Source organism: Furipterus horrens, unplaced genomic scaffold (genome assembly GCF_987537825.1).
Source record: "Furipterus horrens unplaced genomic scaffold, mFurHor1.1.pri manual_scaffold_4, whole genome shotgun sequence".
In the NCBI taxonomy this organism is placed as follows: domain Eukaryota; kingdom Metazoa; phylum Chordata; class Mammalia; order Chiroptera; family Furipteridae; genus Furipterus; species Furipterus horrens.
In genome coordinates this window covers 67,939,494-67,959,293 of record NW_028327174.1, presented here as the reverse complement: position 1 = coordinate 67,959,293, position 19,800 = coordinate 67,939,494, and the positions used below count along the sequence as shown (strand labels likewise).

General features: G+C 37.4%; 1 protein-coding gene across 1 annotated transcript in view; it reads left to right on the top strand.

The window, feature by feature from the left end:
- The first annotated feature begins 540 nt into the window (after positions 1 to 540).
- The window catches only part of PTPRB (protein tyrosine phosphatase receptor type B), a 106,878-nt gene continuing 87,618 nt past the window's right edge, over positions 541 to 19,800 (top strand). The window contains exons 1-3 of the mRNA XM_090273619.1: positions 541 to 650; positions 1,928 to 2,323; positions 8,839 to 9,095. Of these exons, the coding sequence (XP_090129745.1) occupies positions 596 to 650; positions 1,928 to 2,323; positions 8,839 to 9,095 (708 nt within the window). The 5' untranslated portion in view covers positions 541 to 595. The remainder of the gene's footprint in view (positions 651 to 1,927; positions 2,324 to 8,838; positions 9,096 to 19,800) is intronic.

The following is a 19,800-nucleotide window of genomic DNA, read 5'->3' as shown; positions in this document are numbered from 1 at the left end:
TAATTTTAGTCTCCACCTCTCCCCAGTGGAGATGACCATCTCAAATGTAATACCTATTGTCATCACTTGAAAGATAATGATCTCGAAGTGCCATCATTATGTGGTTTTCCTCAATAGACTTCTAGTGTATCATTATAGGAACAGTACATGTTTATGTCTTTAGATCACTTGTCATAGACCCTCGTAAATCACATGGTTTGTGTTTATTCAGCAGAATCACACCACCTGAAGAGATGTAATGTTGTAGGAACATCCAATTATCTAAGATTACAATTCCTTTCTTCCCTCTTGAGGTTAAGAAGTGCCAAAGGACTGGATGGTTGGAGAAAACTTAGGAGTTTTATTCCACTCCTGGAGGCTGGAATTTTTTCTACATTAAAAAAAAAAAAAGAAAGGTGTTCATAATCCCTCCTTTCTAAGGAAACAGACAAAAGGACACTGGTGTAAAACTTCCCCAAACAATTCAATAGGAGGAAATGCTCGTCACTGACTTTCCCCCCCACCATGAAGGCACATTTCCTTCCCTATTCTTTGCTTCTCTTATCTGGGAGAATTTTTCCCCCCAAGTGAAGCATGAACGGTTGTTAAGTGGAAAATGGAGGCTGAATTTTACATGGCGATTCTCACCTGCTTGGTCTTCACGAACTCAGGTGAGTGGGCCTGCCTCCCTGTCCCCACGTATTTCTGTAGTAGATGCCAGAGGAGATTCTGTCCTTTGAAAATTGCCTGAAATGAGACGGAAATGGAGCCAGGTCTCTCTCCATCCATGGCAGTTTAGCCAAAGCCGGTGAGGAGGAGGAATAAAAGGAGCCAGCTCTGCCCACACCGTTGAAATTTCTCTCCAAAAGAAAATAAAAGGCCTCCTCGTGTCCTGCAAATCCTCTGGCAGCCCCTGAAATGGCATCTTTCAGCAGAGAGTTAAGGAGTCCTGAGGAGAAAATGTTATTATTATGTAACAGTCTGGGGCATTCTCCATGTTTTTATTTTTCCAAAGAGGTTATGATTTCATGTTTTTGTGAGTGTGAATGAAAGAAAGAAAATGTAAGAAATGTAATTAAAGGGGATGAAGAAGTGTGATGTGTTTAATTTGGAGATTGTTATTTGGCAGGAAGGTCTGAATAGTTTCATGGCGCTGGGAATAGTGAGTGAAAGCACATTGAAAATGGTTTCTGAACCCAAATATCTCACTTTTAAATACTGATGTTTAAAAATTGTGCATTTAATTTTCTTACATCAAAAAGTGCTGATATTTTAATATTTTCATATTTGAGGAAAATTTGTAAGTATTGTCACAAAACAGAGAAATGATTCTTCCTAGGACTATAAGGAATTTAATTTGTGAAAATCAGTACTTTCATTGGTTACTGTTAGTTAGAAATGTGTGCTTAGGAGGATGGGAAAAATTGTTTTATTCTGAGGTAAATGCATCCAATTTTTAAATTTTTACTTAAATTATGTAATTTATATACAAATATTTATTGCAATGATAACTTAAGGATTTCAAAAAAGGGTGCCTTTTAAAGTGAGATGGAGGTGAGATGGAAATAATTAAATGGTTAAAAAGGGAACTGAGCTTTTCATAATTTTAGCATATTTAACTAATTGGACTAAAACATCACATCATAGTCTTTGGATGGTTTCTTTTCCAAGCTTCCCTTCATTTCTTCAGTGGGGGTGTGTTTTCTTCCCTAAACCACTTGAAAGTAAAAGAAAGGAAGCTAAGTGACATTTTCACATTTTCACATTGTCAGCCTTGGGATTTTAAATTCCATGTGTTGAATCTGGGAATATTCACTTGAAATGATAGTAATAACAAAAGTAAACCTTATATTTTACTTGGCTCATCTGTGGGTGGGTTGTTTCATTTTCTGATGGGCCTTGTAATTTGTTATTATACATAGTACTAGGTGAGTTTTTCATCTTCCAGAGGGGTTTCAGATTGTCCATATCCGGAAACAACAGTGCCTTTTCGAAAATAAGATAGTGTCCATGGGCTTGTGCAATGGGACCAACCAGAACCAGCAGTGGATGTGGACTGAAGATGGAAAACTCCTTCATGTAAAATCTGAGCTGTGCCTGGGCATCTCCAGTTCCTCTCGTGGCCCTTCGCGATCAGCCATCTTTGTCCACTGCCCCCAGGCACCCCGATGGACTTGCCATGAGAAAGAAGGGTATCTTGAGGTGGAACATACCTCTTTCTTTCTCAAGAAACAAGGCAATAAGGCAGCAGTCAAGAAGGACAGGAAATACCTCCATAGCTGGATGAAAACAGAGGTCAACAAGGAGGGAAAACCAGTCAATGAAAACCTCTGCTTAAAAAAAGGTGAGTTGTTCCTTTCAGAATCAATTCTGAATGTTCTTCTGTCCTGTTTTTTCACATTCAAGGGAAGACTACATGCTCCAATGCAATTTCTATGGAAGATTTATAAGTTAATGGAAATGGATTATATGGTCTCCGACTTGGAAAACTTTATTATCCTCATTAAAATAAGCCCAATTATCTGGCTGTTGTGGCTCAGTGGATTGAGCGTCAGCCTGTGAGCCAAGTGTCACTGGTTCGATTCCCAGTCAGGGCACATGACTAGGTTGCATGTCAGGTCCCCAGTTGGGGGCATGAGTGAGAGGCAACCACACAGTGATGTTTCTCTCCCTCTCTTTCTCCTTTCCCCTCTCTCTAAAAATAAAATAAACAAACAATTTTTTTTTAAAAAAACCCAATTTTTCTCTTGTTTATCTCTTACTTTTTCTTTCCTTCTTTTTTTGCTTCTTTTATTTTTAAAAGATTTTATTTATTTACTTATTTATTTTTAGAGAGAGGGGAAGGAATGGGGAAAGAGAGAGAAACTCAATTGAGAGAAACAACAATAGGTAGCCTCGTGTACATACCTCGACCAGGGACCGAACCCACAACCAAGGCAAGTGCCCTGCCCAAGAATCAAACTGATGATCTTTCGCTTTACAGGATGACACCCAACCAACTGAGCCACATTGGCCAGGGATCTTGCTTCTTTTATTAACTCAACAAATACTTCTTGAGTTTCTCTTTTGTGCCAGACACTAGGCACTTCAGTTAAGCACTATATGATATATGAATACAGACCTAAGCATAGACAAAACATACATGTATAATGACTATAACCAATGATCAGGAAACTTAAATTTCTGCTGATTAGACACTTTATAGTTTTCTGATTATGAGAAACTATTAGATCATCAAAATGGTGCTTGAGAAGACTGGAAAGATACTAAATTGTGCTTTTCAAATCTCTTGCACTAATATTTAGGGGTAGATATCTTTTGGGGTTACATACTTTTTAAATGACAAAAACAAATGTATAGCCACAGAGCTTTCTAATTTGTTGACAATTGATGATGTAACCTAGATTACAGACACAGGTAAAGACTCATATGCACGGGCCCAAATTCCTGCTACAGCATATACTTTAGTCTTGTGCTAAAATTTTTTATTTGTGGATACAACTTAATTTTCTGTTTTACTTAATCATTTTATTACCTCTCTTAGAGGTTTGCTTTAGGAAGCCATGAAAGATAAAATTAGTGGAATCATTATGTAGTAGATACAAAGAGACCTTACACAGCACTGGAGAAATTATCTAGAAATGAAGATGTTTATCAAGGATACTGTAACTTGCCAAGGTTAAGTGAATTGTCCCAGATGATTTAGTGGCAGAGGTTTGATTGGAACCCAAGTTTCTTAACTCCTTGTTCAGTGTACATTCCATCACACAGTGTTTCCCAAATGCTTGACCAACAACTTTTGTCCAGTTGGCTACATAAAAATCACCTGGGGGAGGGGAAGGCTTCACTGCCATCATTTCTTTCTCCACAACCACCTCCAAGATTGTGTTTCAAGAAATACAGATTTGTGCATAATACTTATATGTTTAAAAAAGTTCACCAAATAATTTTGGTCTATAATCCCATTTAGAGATTAGCATACACTGTATCTGTAAATTTTTTATTAGATGTTGATTTTTGAAGTTATATAAATCTTTCCACCATGCTAATCTTTGGATAGTTTTCTGTCACTCATTCATTTCATAAGTTAAATAGCATTTATTTAGATGCCAATTAAATACAGTGAGCTGATTTATGATAGAAGTTAAGTGTTATAGTCCCTGTCCTTATAAAAATTCTATGAGAATAAAGTAAAAATATAAAAGTCAATTAGAAAATTCAGCTTTATCAGTGAATATGCAGCATATAGCACCAATTTGTACAATTTCTTTTCTCTAATTCATATTGTAGGGCCTGTCTTAAACCACATAGGATCATTGTAAATATTCTCTAAATTTGGTAATACACAAGAAGTGAGAGTCATCCTCAATTCTCAATCAAACTTTATTTAGTATATTCTTTCATTGAATCTTTTAAAAAAAGTATATATAGATTCAGTAATTAATTATTGAAGAAATAAGATAACTCATGGAAAAACTATCTCCTTTGACCTTCATGCAAAACATGTCCAATGATAGACTTCACTTCAAAAGTAAAGTGGATAGAATCAACCATTTACATTTAACCACTAAACAAGAATACCTGGTAATGTGTGTTGGGGAAAAAAATAGACTTTTAGAAAAACCAGAGTTAAAATCTGAACAACTGTGTTACCAAAAAAATCTATTTTTGACTGTATGTAGATACAATACTTGCTTTAACACAATTATAATGTAACACACCTTTCTCTGCTCCATCTCAAACTTACCATTAATTAAAGATTCAGAATGATGGTAGTTGACCCAGTGCATGAAAGCTCACTGATTTTCTAGGGAATCCATTGTGAAAAATTAAATTGCCTTCAAATGTTTGTAGTGAATGATTCTAAATGCCCCTTTTTAAAGAGTTGATAACTAAATATTATAATCTAAAGCACATATATGCATGTTGTTCATTCATAAGATTGGCATTTTCTATACTTTCTAGACTATAGAAAGTACCAATGTAGTTGAAACTTTCTACCTCCAAATGAGTTTAATTCAAGTTATTATGTTTTCAATGTGCTTGAAAATTATCAGTGTCACTTAAAAGAGGAAAACTAACAAATTGTGTATTGCCTTTACTACTGTTATACAAAATTTCATTTCTATTATTGTTATATCTGAGTCAATTATAAACTAATTAATAAATTAAAATATACATTGATTTTTAAAATGTATCCAATATATGGTCTTAATATGATGCAATGATTGCAAATCAACTTATAGGTAAGCTATTTGCAACTTAAACACAACACTTTTTAGATTGACCCAAGATAGCCCACCTTTTCTTGGATAGTGCTCTAAGGGTAACTGTGTATAATGTGAAAACAATGTAGTAGCAATAGTACAACAAAGCTTTTAAAGAATAGCTTCAACATATTGTTCCATTGTGTAAGAACTTTTGCTTGTATTTCTCAAAGCACATCTTGCTCTTTCATAAACTGTAAAATGCATATATTTTTTTTAAAAAATCAAAAGAATATAGACACAAAAACATCTAAAGATGCACTATTTTTATATTTTATTAACACCCATTTCAACAAATAGTTCAGGAGACGTAAAAGATAACTTCTTTGATCACTTTATATTTTTATAATGGATTTTCTTTCCTTCTATCTACTTCATAATCTTTTTAAAAGACTTTATATATTTATTTATTTTTAGAAGGGAAGGGAAGGAGAAGGAGAGGGAGAGAAACATCATTGTGTGGTTGCCTCTTGTGCGCCCCAACCGGGGATGTGACCCACAACCCAGGCATGTGCCTGACTGGGAATTGAACTGACAACCCTTTGGTTTGCAGGCTGGTACTCAATCCACTGAGCCAAACCAGCCAGAGCTACTTTATAATCTTTTAATACCCACCTAAGGAATGATTAGAATTCAGTTTGGGCTCACATTATATATGTGAATAAAATCATATACGTAGATGTATATTAGAATCAACTGAGAAATTTGTTAGAAACACAGGTGGTGGGTCCCACACAAATCTACTGAATCACAGTTTCTAGAAGGAGGACCACGGCTTCAAATTCTAACAAGCCCCAAAGGTGATTTTGATGCCTACCAACATTTGCAAACCACAGCTTCAAAATTTACAAAATTGGGAAACTGAATGTTAAGACTAAAGCTTCTTTCCTGCTTCTTAAATAGCACAAGTTAGAAACATAGACACAAAATGAAGGGGTACTTAACTTGGATATTTTGTAGGTTCTTTCTTTGGAAAAACGGTGGTGGCCTAAAATGGAAAATGGACTTGTTTGGTTTGGGGTGTTTTATAAATAAATTTAGAAGGTTAATTAAAGACAATTACAGAAGACTGAAAACTTTTCTTTAAGATAATCCAAAGTTACATGTAATGGTAATAAGCGATGTTATTTGCAGAAAACATTTCAAGAATGTTTTGATCATTTATCTAATTTTGGGAGAATCCTGTTTCATCCATTGAATTAATTATGTAAGTTGACAAAATTTTTAAAAAGTTCTTACGATGAGCCCTTAGTAAGTGCTCCTTAGCAAGGAAGAGTAAGCATAGGTTGACATGCTAAGACACATAATTGCATGCTAGGTATTTGAAAGCTTGTTTTTGTCCTAACCCCATCATTACATTTTTTTTTTAAGGTCTGAGAGCTAAAATTGTCATGGGTGGTAATCAACTCAGAGGATCAGCATTGGCCAAAGCTCAAAATGACCAAAATACTGATTTCCACATGCAGAAATTTTTATATCCCAACAATAGAGAAATGTCTACTTAAGGGGACATTCAACCACCTAACTCAATTAAGACTGCAGAATTAACACTGCTTCATGGAGTTGAAAACCTCTCTAACATTACAGTTGGGTTTGTCATGTAGAAAACACACCAGGAATAAATAAATCTCTTAATGTATGATCAGAGTGGCCTACCCAAGCACAATGGCAGTTACAGTGACACAGGATTCTGAAAGATAGAAACTAAGGGAAATGCCCAAATATCTGTCAAAGTCTAGACTTAATAGGCATGCAGTAGAGTTGACATAACCACCAGCACCCAGTTATATTTAAATTTAAGATAAATGACAAATAATTTTTAGCATATTTCTAACATACAATTTAATATAACCTTTGTAATATCATGTAAATGAGATGTATTAAATATATTGCGTTATTAGTTAACAATCTAATTTAACTAAACATCATGTGTTTTTATTTGCTAAATGTAGCAACCCTATGTGCATGTTACTTTACACAACCTTCCACAACTCAATAAAAGAGTTCTTAATAGCCATGATTATTTTATTAACTTTTAAGACCTCTACTATTTATAGCTTCCTAAATTTTAAAAATACCTTTTTCATTTTTATTCTTTTTTATACCTTATCCCCTTCTTCTTTATATATATTATTATATGAAATATGTTAGTTTAAATTGAAATAGAAGTGAACAAGATCTGAAAGAGGGATCAGTAAGGTGGACTAGAACAGGGAAAATGCAGTGATTAATAGCATCTTCAAGAGAACTCCACTTAACACATAGTAGTTCCTTAATAAACGGTTGTTTGAATGAACCAGTAAAGAAGTAGTGAAAAAGATAATGCTTCTACTGAATCTTTAAACCAGAATTTCTTCGAAGTTATGATTATTTAAATTGGACAAGATTTTTTGTGGGTTTTTATATCCCAGAAAACTGTGATTCACTATGGAGCTGATGGAAGCATCTAAACATACCACCTCAGCCCATAATTTACAGACCTTTCCAGTGCTTCATATAATACAACTATTCCCTAGAGTTTTGCTACACAACAGTGGTCCAAAGGCCAAGAGCATCTGCACCAGCAACACCTGAGAGCTTGTTGGAAGAGCTGAATCTGACCGTCTCTATTGAATCATATTTTGCTTGTTATCAAGATCCTCATAAGATGGAAGCACATTTTAAAATTATTGCTAGGTAAATATAATTCATAAACCAAATTTTTTTAAGCATGGGCAATTTGGCCTTGCAAAACAAAGCTGTAAATTAATCTTACCAGCTCCTAAGTTTTAAATCAATTAACTGTTCTTCCAAAGATACATGTTTAAGAGCATAAGTAGTGTTTATAAAAGTGTGGAAAAGGTTAATAAGGGAGTGGGAAAGGTTAATAAGGGACTGCGAACGGTTTATAAGTGTGTAGGGAGGGTTTATAAAGCCTTAAAATATATATAAAGACTAAGGTAAATGTAAGGTTCCTATTTCGTAAATTTTCACCTATTGTGGGGTGGGGACGGGGTGGTCTAGAACGTAATACCTGCAACAAGTGAGGGAATACTGTACATCACTTAGAAAATAGAACTGTCCCATGATTTGGTACTCACACAATTAGAGTTAGAAACAGTTCACACTGTGGTTAAAGGAATGTCATTTATTTTTTAAGGAATCATCAATCTTCGTGACCAAGTTAGGCAAGTCACTAACAGTGATTCTCAATCTGATATTTTATTTAATGACCCTTTTGAGAAATTATAAAAGTCCCCCACAGAATAAAAGTATATATGTATGTACATATATTCAGAATTTTGCATGAAGTTTTTAGAGGTTCACGGAATTCCAGAAACCAAGTCAATGAGCCCTAAGTATTCATAGACTAATTGTAATTCTGTCTCCTACACAGAACTGGGGTGCTGTTGATAGGTAGGTAAAGTATGGGTGAACTAAACAGGACAAATGAGCATTGTGACACTCAATATATCTTTGATTTGTTATAGAACTAAAGCTTATCCACATGCCATCATTATAGAGGTCTTCTTTTTCCAAGAAAAATTGCTTTTATGTGAAGAATCCATAAAACACAAGGGTAATTTTAGCAACTGTTCTTTCTTTACCTCAGCTGGCCTGGGAGCAGAAGTTTCAGTAAGAAGCATTAGAAACACAGCTCCTCCCCAAACTCCCACTGCTTTTAATGCCATTCCATATAGCCTGGAACACCTCATTAGCAACACCACAGAGGCCTTCACCAGAAGAATTACTGAAAACTCTAGCCAGAACAGCAGCCAGAAGCAGCACCCCAATCTGCAGATGACTGGAAGTACAGAGACATCGTGGGTTCCCTGGACCACTCAGCCCTTCTCCAGCACCACAGAAGAGGTAAGAGGAGAGGGGGTGTGGAGTGTGATTTCTGAAGCTCTCAGAGAGCCCGTTGCTTTGTTGGGAATGCTGGGAGTGGCGCTCTGCAAGGTCATGATTAGGCACTTAGCTGTGCTTAGCTGCTAATTGTACACAAATGCATTCTGTGTAATGTGAACATCTTAAAAATTGAATGAAAAATTCTACGTCTTTCTAACATGAGTGTAATTAGACCACCATGCCAGAGCTGCACTGGGGTAGGTTGACCACATTTCTAAACCAAAGTCAGGGTTCATAGTCATACGCATAACCTAAAACCATGAAATGGAAATAGAAATCAGTACCTCGCAGGTCCCCCTGCATTTATGTCACAATTATGTATGTTCATAAGGGAGGAGAAATAGTCACAAGGCAATGCAAGGTTTAGGAATCACTATCACTGATTGGTGAACATGGTCAAGGTAAACTAAGCATCGTACCAATTCCTCACCAGCATCCCCAGGAAGACAGATCAATCAAATGGCTGAGGGTCAGCGACGGCGTGCTCATGGAGACTGCTGGCAGAGTGTTTCTGTTAACAGGCTTTTATCTCTTCAGTTTTGTTTTGCACTCAAGGTTTTAGGCTATCATTTTAGGCGATAATAGTGTAATTAAAGCAAGTCAAACAAGCTGAAGTTTCGTTTGACAGTCTAGTTGTTTCCTCATAAGCAATCTAGATAATTTAAAGAAAGCAAAGCCCCATACTAAGCATATGACTTATTTATTTTAGTGCTCTGGGTTCTTTCGTTTGGCACAGAATTTAATATTGCCTATGGTTCCCAGATAGTGAGCCAATACTTCATTACTGGTCACAAAACAAATATAACCAATCCTTTAAACAATTCTTGGGACTTTATCTCCACTTCCCCTTTACTATAAATTTTCTCTGTGGCCTAGATCTTCTCTGGCTTCTGAATAGAAGTGAGGAATGCCTCATGATTTTCTGGATGCTCTTTACATCACTTTAAAACTCAGGACTCACTATGAATCCATTAACAAAAATAACCATTTCAAGAAATAACTCAAACTCTAAATTCAATTTAAATGTTAGCTTCTCTTCTCTCATCATTTATTATCAATTTGAACTTGAAGTAGGAAAAGGTACCAAGTCTAGTCTAAATTATCTCACTCCCCACCTAGCTTTTTCCTTACCTCCCTCTAATTTAATCAGTATGGTTTCAGGTTCAGGGCTTGGAAAGTGGGGAAGGAAGACAGGAAATGGAAGAAGGAGAGCTGGTACTTACAAAAATGATCATGACCTGGCACTATGCTCTTCTTCAACCTCCAAATCCTGAGCCCTTTCAACCATTGATATCAGTGAGACTCACCACTTACTTTTGAAATGGAATGCTTCTTGGTAAAGTACCTTCTCATTTTGGCTGAATGTGCCTCAGCCACGACTGCATTCTAACATCGTTTTAGAAGAGTATTCACTTACATCTGAGCTTAAATATATATACTTATTTTTTTCCGTGTTAATGTTATATTTTTATATATTATATATATAATTCAGTCCATCAAATAAGAAACATGATCAATAAAAACTACAATAGAAACCTATCTGCCTGAATACTAAGGTGCTGTCTTTTTGGAAAAAAAATTCTTTTCCTATTCTTGCCCTGGTCTGACCATTGTAAAGCACACAGAGAGCTCCCAGAGGTGCCCAGGCTCTCCTGGGACGAGTCAAGAAAACCCAGCTCTAGAGCTCTGTTGCAGTTACACCAGCCCTTGGCCCACCCAGCGCTGGGTTCCAGAGCTCAGGTGACCCAGCCCCAGAGCTGGGTGTGCAAGCTCAGGTCATGGCAAATACCCTGTGGGTTTTTTGGTTTTTAGCTGTTTTCTAAAGTAAAATCCACTGCTGTGTTTATGACCTTTTAGATGGGACACCAGAATGACTATGCAACTAACAATCTCAATTTCCCACTATTCTTGAGTGCAGGCAAAATACTTGATCTGTTTTGGGCAGCTGAGTATGTAGAAGCCAAGCTTTTTCCAAAGGGAGGTTCTAAAACTGCAGTTTCCCGTGACTCTCATACCTCAGTCCAGGCATTCATAGCAGGTCATTATTTGATTTAGCAGAAGCATTTACTTAATAACAGTCAATTATAAACAGCTGTAGTTGGACATGTTGAGAAGAAAGTAGACTATTTGGGGGGCAAAATGCCCACCCTTCAAAAGTAATTTTGTTTCTGTTTTATTACTCTTGATAGACTTATTATTTATTATTCCTTTTTTTAATCACTATTGGAGTGACATTGGTTAATAAAATTATATAAGTTTCAGGTGTACAATTCTATAATACCTCACCTGTACACTGTGTTGTATGTTCACCACCCCAAGTCAAGCATCCCTCTATACCCTCTTCCACCTTCTTCCATCCCCCTTTTCCTCTAGGAATCAAAAGTAATTTTGAATGGTACTCTACCTCAACACCCATAGTGCATAAAAGAAATAAAATAATTTGACTTAATTGCTTGGAATTGTGTAAAAGAAAAATCAGTGTGCCAATTGTTTTCTTTATCAGATAGCACTTGGTGTATGAGGATTTGGGATTTGTTTAGTATAGTTGGGGAATCCACCTCTTGATGGGGAGAGCTGCAAAGTCACATGGCAAAGGGGCATAGATATTGGATGGGAGCAATCTGTGATCATTAAACAATCTATCATTGTAGTATCAAAATTGGTATTGGTATTATTATTAGTATTTTACAGATAGCTACCTTAAACTTAAAGAGGTTAAGAACTTGCCCAAAGTTGGGTGATTAGAGAATGGCAGAGCTAGAAGAAGAGTATGCACTAACACACACACACACATAAACACACACACACACACACACACACACACACACCTAGTCACAGTCTCTTACATAAAGCTCCTGCTAATGAAGGTAAATGTCAAAAAAAAACACAATTTGCAACCCCAAAATCACTCTTTAATGCAGAATTTTCCCTCCCTTTCTCCTTTAACCTCCTTCCTTGCATCCTGAGCTGCCAGCGTTAGAGGTTTATTTTTGGAAGGTTGTAGACTAGGGCAGGTACTTGGCTTCAAAAATCTCTCTTCTCTCTTTTCTCTCTTCTCTCTTCTCACTCTCTCACCTTGGACGTGAATGAACACACATCATGTGCCTAGAGTAGTAGAGCCTGAAAAACCATGTTTAATTACTGTTAGCTACTGTTCTTAGTATTGTTATCATTAAAATAGTATAATGTGGCTGTGTGTGTCTTTACAAAGACAAAGTTGGTGGAGTAAGAAGCTTGTCTATAGTATGAGTCAGGAAGTATCTAGATCAGTAGTTCTCAAAATATGAACCCTAGACCCAGAATTTGTTACAAATGCAACCTTTGGATCCTACCTTAGACTGATCATCAGAAATGTTAGTTGTAGGGCTCAGCAACCCATGGTGTAACAAGCCCTCCAAGTCACACTGATGCAACATAAATTTGGGAACAATTGATATAGATAAATTTGATCCCTGACCCACAATTTCTCCCCTTGAACTTCTAAATGCCTTAGTTTCCCACCATTGATGGCACTTTTATGTTATTGGGTTATAATAGGGTGAAGAGGCAAGTGTAATAAAATCTAAAAAATCAAGTTATCTAATTACAGCCTCCTGTGGTTAGTTTCTAGAGTATACATTCTTTAAGGAGAGAGACCCAGGTTAAATATTTAAGTGGAGCCTAGGAAGATAGGGAACTATTGCTAGACCCTAGGGTCTTTGTGTTCATTAGAAAAAGGTGTTTCTAGGTACACAGTTCTGCCACAAATGCCCAAGACTCGGTAGTGGAACATGGGCTGGATTTCAGCACCCATGCACACCCTCAGCCAGGCACCCTGGTATCCCCCCTGAATGAAAATATATCATGTCCTTGTGCACAGGCCCTGTTGCATATCAGGCCAGATGTAGATGTCAGAATGTGCCCTGATAGACCAGCCATTCCCATCGGGCAAGGTGAGACAGGCGAGGAAGTCCATCTGCTGGGGCAAGTGAGTGATGGGTGTAGGAGGGAGAATTAAATGTGGGTAAGGGGCCTCCAAAGAGGGATAGCATAGGCCCTGGACTCCACTTTAGCTTCAAAACCTGACCACCTTCAGTCCCGATCCCCTCTCAGTCAAGTGACGCTGAAGGGAGAAGGTGGTTGATATCCTGGTAAAGAGCCATGGCTCTGGTGTCAGAGAATCTTGGTCTAAATCCTACTAGTGTCATCTCCTAGTTACTCAACTCAAGCCATACTTGCTTCCTCTTTAAAATAAGGATAATTAAGGGTACTCTGCCTGCCTCAGAGACTGGTGGTGAGGATTAAAACCTGATTAAGCAAAGTGCTTAGTATATTGGCTATACAGGACAAGTATTCAAGGACACTGGCGATTAATACTGACTTCCTTCTTTTTACTCCTTCATTCCTACCCTGCCAACTTCACAGGGTGGTTTTAAGAACCAGATGAGTAACATTAATATGTGAAAAATCTTTGACAGGGATAAAATGTTGAACATGCATTTAAAAAGTTCCTGGCTGGTTCTAATTCTGCTCAACATCCCTAAATCTTGTTTGGAGGCACACCCCTTTCTTCCCCTTCCCTCCCTGCCCTGGCCCTGGCCTGGGAGAGGGATCGCATTTCCTCAGTTCGTGAATTGCCATTGTGGTGTTGGTCTGGGTTTCAGTTCCATTTGGCCTTCAAAGGAAGGCCCATGTGAGCCTCCAAAAAAGTGACAAGGCAAATGTCAAAAATCCCCACCTTGCCCCACCCCCTCAAGTTTGGGGTAACCTTCATTATTGTGTTAAATTATACAGGAAGGTCTCCCTGCTGCCACCACTGTTGAGTGGCCAGAACTGAAAATGGGACAATATTCCCCTTTACTGAGGCAAACACCTAGAAGGAACCATGCAAAGATGTAGGGGGAAAAAATCCCCTATTACTTCTCATGAACAGTATCTCTTAGACTGTCTAGTGTGAACTAAATAAAATGTAAGTGATTCTGAGACTACCGACAGTGCAAAAAGTCCATACGAGGGAGTAATATACTATGGGGGGGAATGTTCCTGAAGACCCTAACTTATCATTAGCATCATTCAAGCCTAATTTGGGCAAAGGACTGTACTTTTCTTGGTTTGCCAAGTGGATTGCCATGCACTAATAGCATAATATGATTTACAATTCTCTTGACCTTCTCCAGCTTTAAAATTTCAAGGATTTTTATTTTCTCTCATCTTATTTTAATTATAAGTGACTTGCACTACCTTGCAGTTTGTTCACCGAAAAAGACTATGTTCGTATTTTGTCACAATATAAATCATGTGCATATAAATGCAACCATGAAAGTGATCATGTGGGTTGAAAAGGGCTGTTTAACATGCCTCCAGTTCTCGGGCATATTGGTTCCCTTCAGGCAGATGAAGGCTGATGGGCTGGGCAGAAAGAAAGGCAAAAGAGAGTGAAAATGACATCAAAGGAGAAAGGAGGATGTGCTAATGAAGACAGGAAGTCTGTGGCTCTCAACCCTGGCCCTACACATGGCAGACTCACCTGGGAAACTTTTTAAAGATACAGATTCTAAACTTCTGTCTCAGACCTCCTGAATCAGAATTTACTGAGGTAGGACCTTAACACCAGAGTATAAAAATCTCCCCATTGATTCTAATGCAGTTAGGTCCATGATCCATTTGAGAGTAATTGAATAACCAACTTGTTAGGAAAAACATTGAATGCAAGAGAAGTAAAGCCCTGCTGGAGATGTAGAACCCGAATCTAATCACAAGAAAATGGACACATGAAAATAGAATAAGGAACTATAAAAATAACCAACGTGTATCTTTCAAAAAGGTCAATATCATAAAGATCATTTCAAAAGGCTGAGGAGTTGTTCCAGATTAAAAAGGGTTAAGAGGCCTGACAACTAAATGCAATATAGGCTCCTGAGCTGGATCTTATTAGAGAAAAAACAGCCCCAAAAATGCTGAAAGAACATTAGTGAAACGATTGATAAAATTGAAATACAGATTGTAGATTAAAGCATTATATCGATTTTGAATTAACTTTACTGTTTAATTCAGGATATGCGCAGCCTAATGTGAAATGGCTCAGGTAAAAATAGCTATATGGAAAAAGAGTGATAAAGCAAATACGGAATAATATTTTTTAAAAACTAGTGGGTCTGGATAAGGGTATGTGGAAGCACTCTGAACAATTCTTTAACTTATCTGTAAGGTTGAAATTATTCAAAATAAAAGGAAATTTAAAAATAAAAAGTTTGCTGAAGAATTTTAAGAGGGTGGGATTCAAGGAATGTTCCTGAATTAGGGACAGACCAGTAACCCAGACTGACTAAGACCTGTCTGTCTTCTTCAAGGACCAGAGGAGAGAAGGTGAGGCAGGAGGAGAATGAACAAGGAGAGAGAAATGATGAATTTGCAAGAAAAACAGTAAGGTCCAGGGCCAGCAAGGGCAGATGAGCCAGCTGTTAAGTATGAAGACAAGATAAAGAACTCAGTCATTTAAACCTTTCCAAGGTGCCCCAGCTACATAGTGGTTACACCAGAGTATTCCACAGACAGAATAACAGCTTTGAAAAGCAGTTATTGTGAGGCATGGTGAAAAGTAACTGAAAAGGGAAATACTATGAATTCCAGGAGCTGTCTTTGAAGTAAAAGCCCTTTCCACTCTTGCCACACTCTGGGGGATCTGGCAACCAAATATTACCATGGCTAAATCCAGATGAGATGCGCACTGGGGAATGGTACAGAGGAGGCACCTGTTTGTTTGTTTGTTTGTTTGTTTGTTTTCATCAGAATTCTTCTGATTTGAACCTCTAGTAGATCTGGGCCAATGAGCACACCCTCTGTGTGTAGTTTTATTGGGTGCTTGCCCGTTACCTGTGTGTCTGTGACCATACAGGTTTGCTCCTCTTTCTGCAAAGCTCCATTCCCAGCCCAGAGCAGCAGAGCTGTGGAAAAGATACCAAAAGAGTGTGCTTGGCTAAGAGTTTTGACCCTGGTGGCCTGAATCAGGTGACATCCGGATTATTGGAGAAAGATCAGGTCTTCTGCAGAGTCACCACTAGTGCTCTGCTTGCACACTAGTTTATCCTGCGGTTTAGGTGCAGGTATCCCTGCATTCTGTGATGCTAAGGGTTCCAGGTCTGCAGTGGAGCAGCTGAAGAACACAATGCTGCAGCCTTGTTCAATGGTGGGGGTGTGAATGTTCATTCTACCAGTATATAAGTAGACATTGAGTCTCCACAATGGTGAGGATGTGGGGGAGATAATGAAGAGATACGACTTCTTCCTCTAAGAGGTTTATAATCTAACTAATGTTTTTTTAGCATTACGTTTTTAAAAAACATGATAAGATCCTTTGATCTTCCACTTTGATAGAGGTCAGCCCAACATTCAGGGGACTCTTAAGATGCACCACCTACCTCATCCAGCAGAGAAGGTGGGGTAAGGAGCAGTGTGACAGGCAGGCAGAATATGGGCCCAACAAGCCTCCATCTTTTGATTTTTTTTTTTTTTACAGGTGAAATCCAGTTGTTTTTACATGTCAAAACTATTTTTCTCAACATTACCTACTTATTCCAATTTTTAAAAACAATCTTAAGATCAAACTATAAAAGCAAGAAAAGGCTCCTGTGCTGGCCACCTCCAGAATATTCATGGGAAATAATGTTCTAGCAAATATGATACACAGGAAAAAAGAAGACAGTTTTGGCCCCTCAGTCGTCACTTTCTAAGGATGATGAAAGGGTGATCATTTTGTTTGTTTGTTGTTGTTGTTTTTTCCTTAAAGCCAGTATTGGCCTTGTTTTATTTATCTACTATCTTAGGGTTTTAATATCCATAAAATCATGACCTAGCTCCTGAAACCATAGTGTGTAACAGCCATGCCCCTACGGAGAAGCATTAATGCCTTGACTTGGTGCATTTGTGAGGAGACTCATTTCCAGGGTGGGGCAGCAGGCATTGCAAAATGGGAATGAAAGTCAAGCAGAGGTGCTTGAGGGTGAAAAGGTGATTAGTTTACAGTCACATCTGGTTTTTAAGTCATTCATCTGCAAATGATTAGAAAGCTCTGGCAAAAGCTATGCAGAGCCCATTTCCTCCAGATTTTAAAAAAAAAAAAAAATGGTGGAGGGAAGAGAGTGAGAAATTGGTGTAGAAAAAGATATCAGGAAACCTTAGAGATGTGCCTGAGAGAGATGGTGGAGCCTGCTCTTAGAGACATATCCGGTATTCTGAACCTTTCCCTTCCAGGATTTAAAAAAATCTTGGCAATGTCCAGAAGTCAGGGCAGCCATTAAATGTCAAATGTTGTTTGTGCTGATCTACTGAAGAGATTCTCTTGGGTAGGAGATTGAAAGCAATGATAACTTATTAAGACTTGGATGTTCTCAGAAAGACATTCTCCTCTGTGGACCTTGTCATCCTCTAGCATTACTGGGTGCTCAGCATCCATGATTTATTGGTATTTATATACTACTATTATTACTAAAAATCATGGTATCTAATATTTTTTGAGTCCTTTCATCAGGAGCTGTGTTATACACATAATATGCACTTTCTCTTTTAACCTTTGCAACTGCCTCCCACATGCCTTTATTATTTACATTTTCCTGAAGACCTATGACTTACAAAGGTTATGACCCAGGAATGTTATGACCTAAGAAGCTAGAAAAAGTCCTTGAAATATAACTATCCCAAAATGGTATCTCTAAATAGAAGAGGATGGCCACAATCCATTTTAAAAAAACAGTTATCAAAATGATCTTACCTTAAATATTAATACACTTCTTTTTAAATGCATGACACTTGCTTCAGGTGAAAATTCTATTCACTTTTGCCATAATTTACCATTGAGCCAGTTCAAATTAAAACTTAGAAACAAATTTGCCATCTTGTAATTGTTTTTAGTTGACACAATCCCTGATAGCTTGGCCTTCTTCTTTCAAAAAATATCTGGGGAAACACACATGAAAGCTGCATAACAAAAGTACTTCCTCTTCCTTAGAGGAAAAGGCATCAGAATTGGCCTGTCATCTAACATTTATTAAGTTTGGTGTATGTTGATTCTTTTTCCTTTAGAATTTGAAGTTTACTTTTATTGAGAAGTTACAAATATCAAAATATGTATATTGCATTATAAATGTATATAAATGGATTATATAATTTTTATATGCATATATATTATATATATCATATATTACACAAACTATTATCATATATGTCACCAATTTACTTATTTGACACATTCTAAAATTGTTCAAGACCTTCTAAATCACTGACATAGATTCTTATAACCAGACATCTCAGTGAAATTTAAAAGAAAAAGAGCAGTAAACTTTCATTCATTCTCTTTAATATAAAATGATGTCTAATGAAGATTTTGGGTAGGAGATTGACAATCTAAGACTTTTGGGAGTCCTGTTTGTGACTTCCAGAGAAATCATGGAAATAATATTTTTTCTCACCAACTAGATCAGGAAAGTTTGTTAAAAACAAACAAACAAACAAATAGAAAACCGATTACTTGGTCCATTCAGCATTTCTGATTTCTAGGGTTGTGGCAAGGCCCTAGAATTCACATTTCTAGCAAATTCTCAGGTCATGCTAATACCACTCTTTGAGAAAAATTGTCTTAAAGTTATTACTTCCCTCCCCTCCTCCTTTTCCTCCTTTCATTCGTCCCTCCCACTCTGATATTTTTCTACTTTTTTCTCTTGAAAATCCATCTTCTGGTGTTTTCATTCCTTTGCCCTTCCCTTCTCCCCCTCTTCTCTTTCCTTCCCTCCCTTCTAAGACAATATCTAAGGCATCCAGATGGAACATCTTTAAAAGGACTTGTTTAGAGTATTTATTCACATAACAATATTTACTGAGCAACTACAAAGATTCATTTATCCATTCATTCAACAAATATTTATTGAAACTACTTTTATACCAAGCTTTGTGCAAGAAGAACAAGACAAAAAAGACTCAGCCCTTAGGGAATTTCTCATATGCCCAGGGAAAGCAGTTAGTGCAAAAACATAAATAATTAGATTATTACCAAGTGACATTAATGTTTTGAATGAAACAAATGGGTTGCTGAGATGAAGAACAATAAAAGGACACTTCTTCCTTGTGAGGTCAGAAAGAGCCTGGCCCCTTTAAGGGTATGTTTAAGCTGAGACCTGAAGTTGGAGAATAAAATAGCCAAGCAGAGAGCCTGGAGAAGGCTGGTCAAAGAAGATGAAACAGCAGGCACAAGGGCTCAGGGGCAGGAAAAAGCTGGCTCCATGGGGGTTTCTCCAAAACCTAAATCAGAACCTGGCACATGGCTGGTGCTCAGTCAGTATTTGAATTATCAGACCCAAGCCACTGAAGCACAGGAAGCAAGCAGAAGGGAGTGGAGGGATGGTCAGAGGCCAGGTCATAAAGGAACTTCTAGATCATGGATGAGGTGTCTGAAGTAACCAATCAACTCTACCAATCTACTCCACCCTCCACTCATTCCCACACCTAGCCCAAACCCTGATTTGAAGCATCACTTCTTAAAATGTGACCCCTAGACCCCTGAAGACCAGTCATATCATTTGACATCTATGGTTTTGTTTTTGTTTTTGGTGATAATTTTAAAGAATGTTTTATTGATTATGTTGTTACAGTAGTTCCAATTTTTTCCCTTTTGCTCCCCTCTGCCCAGTACCCCCCT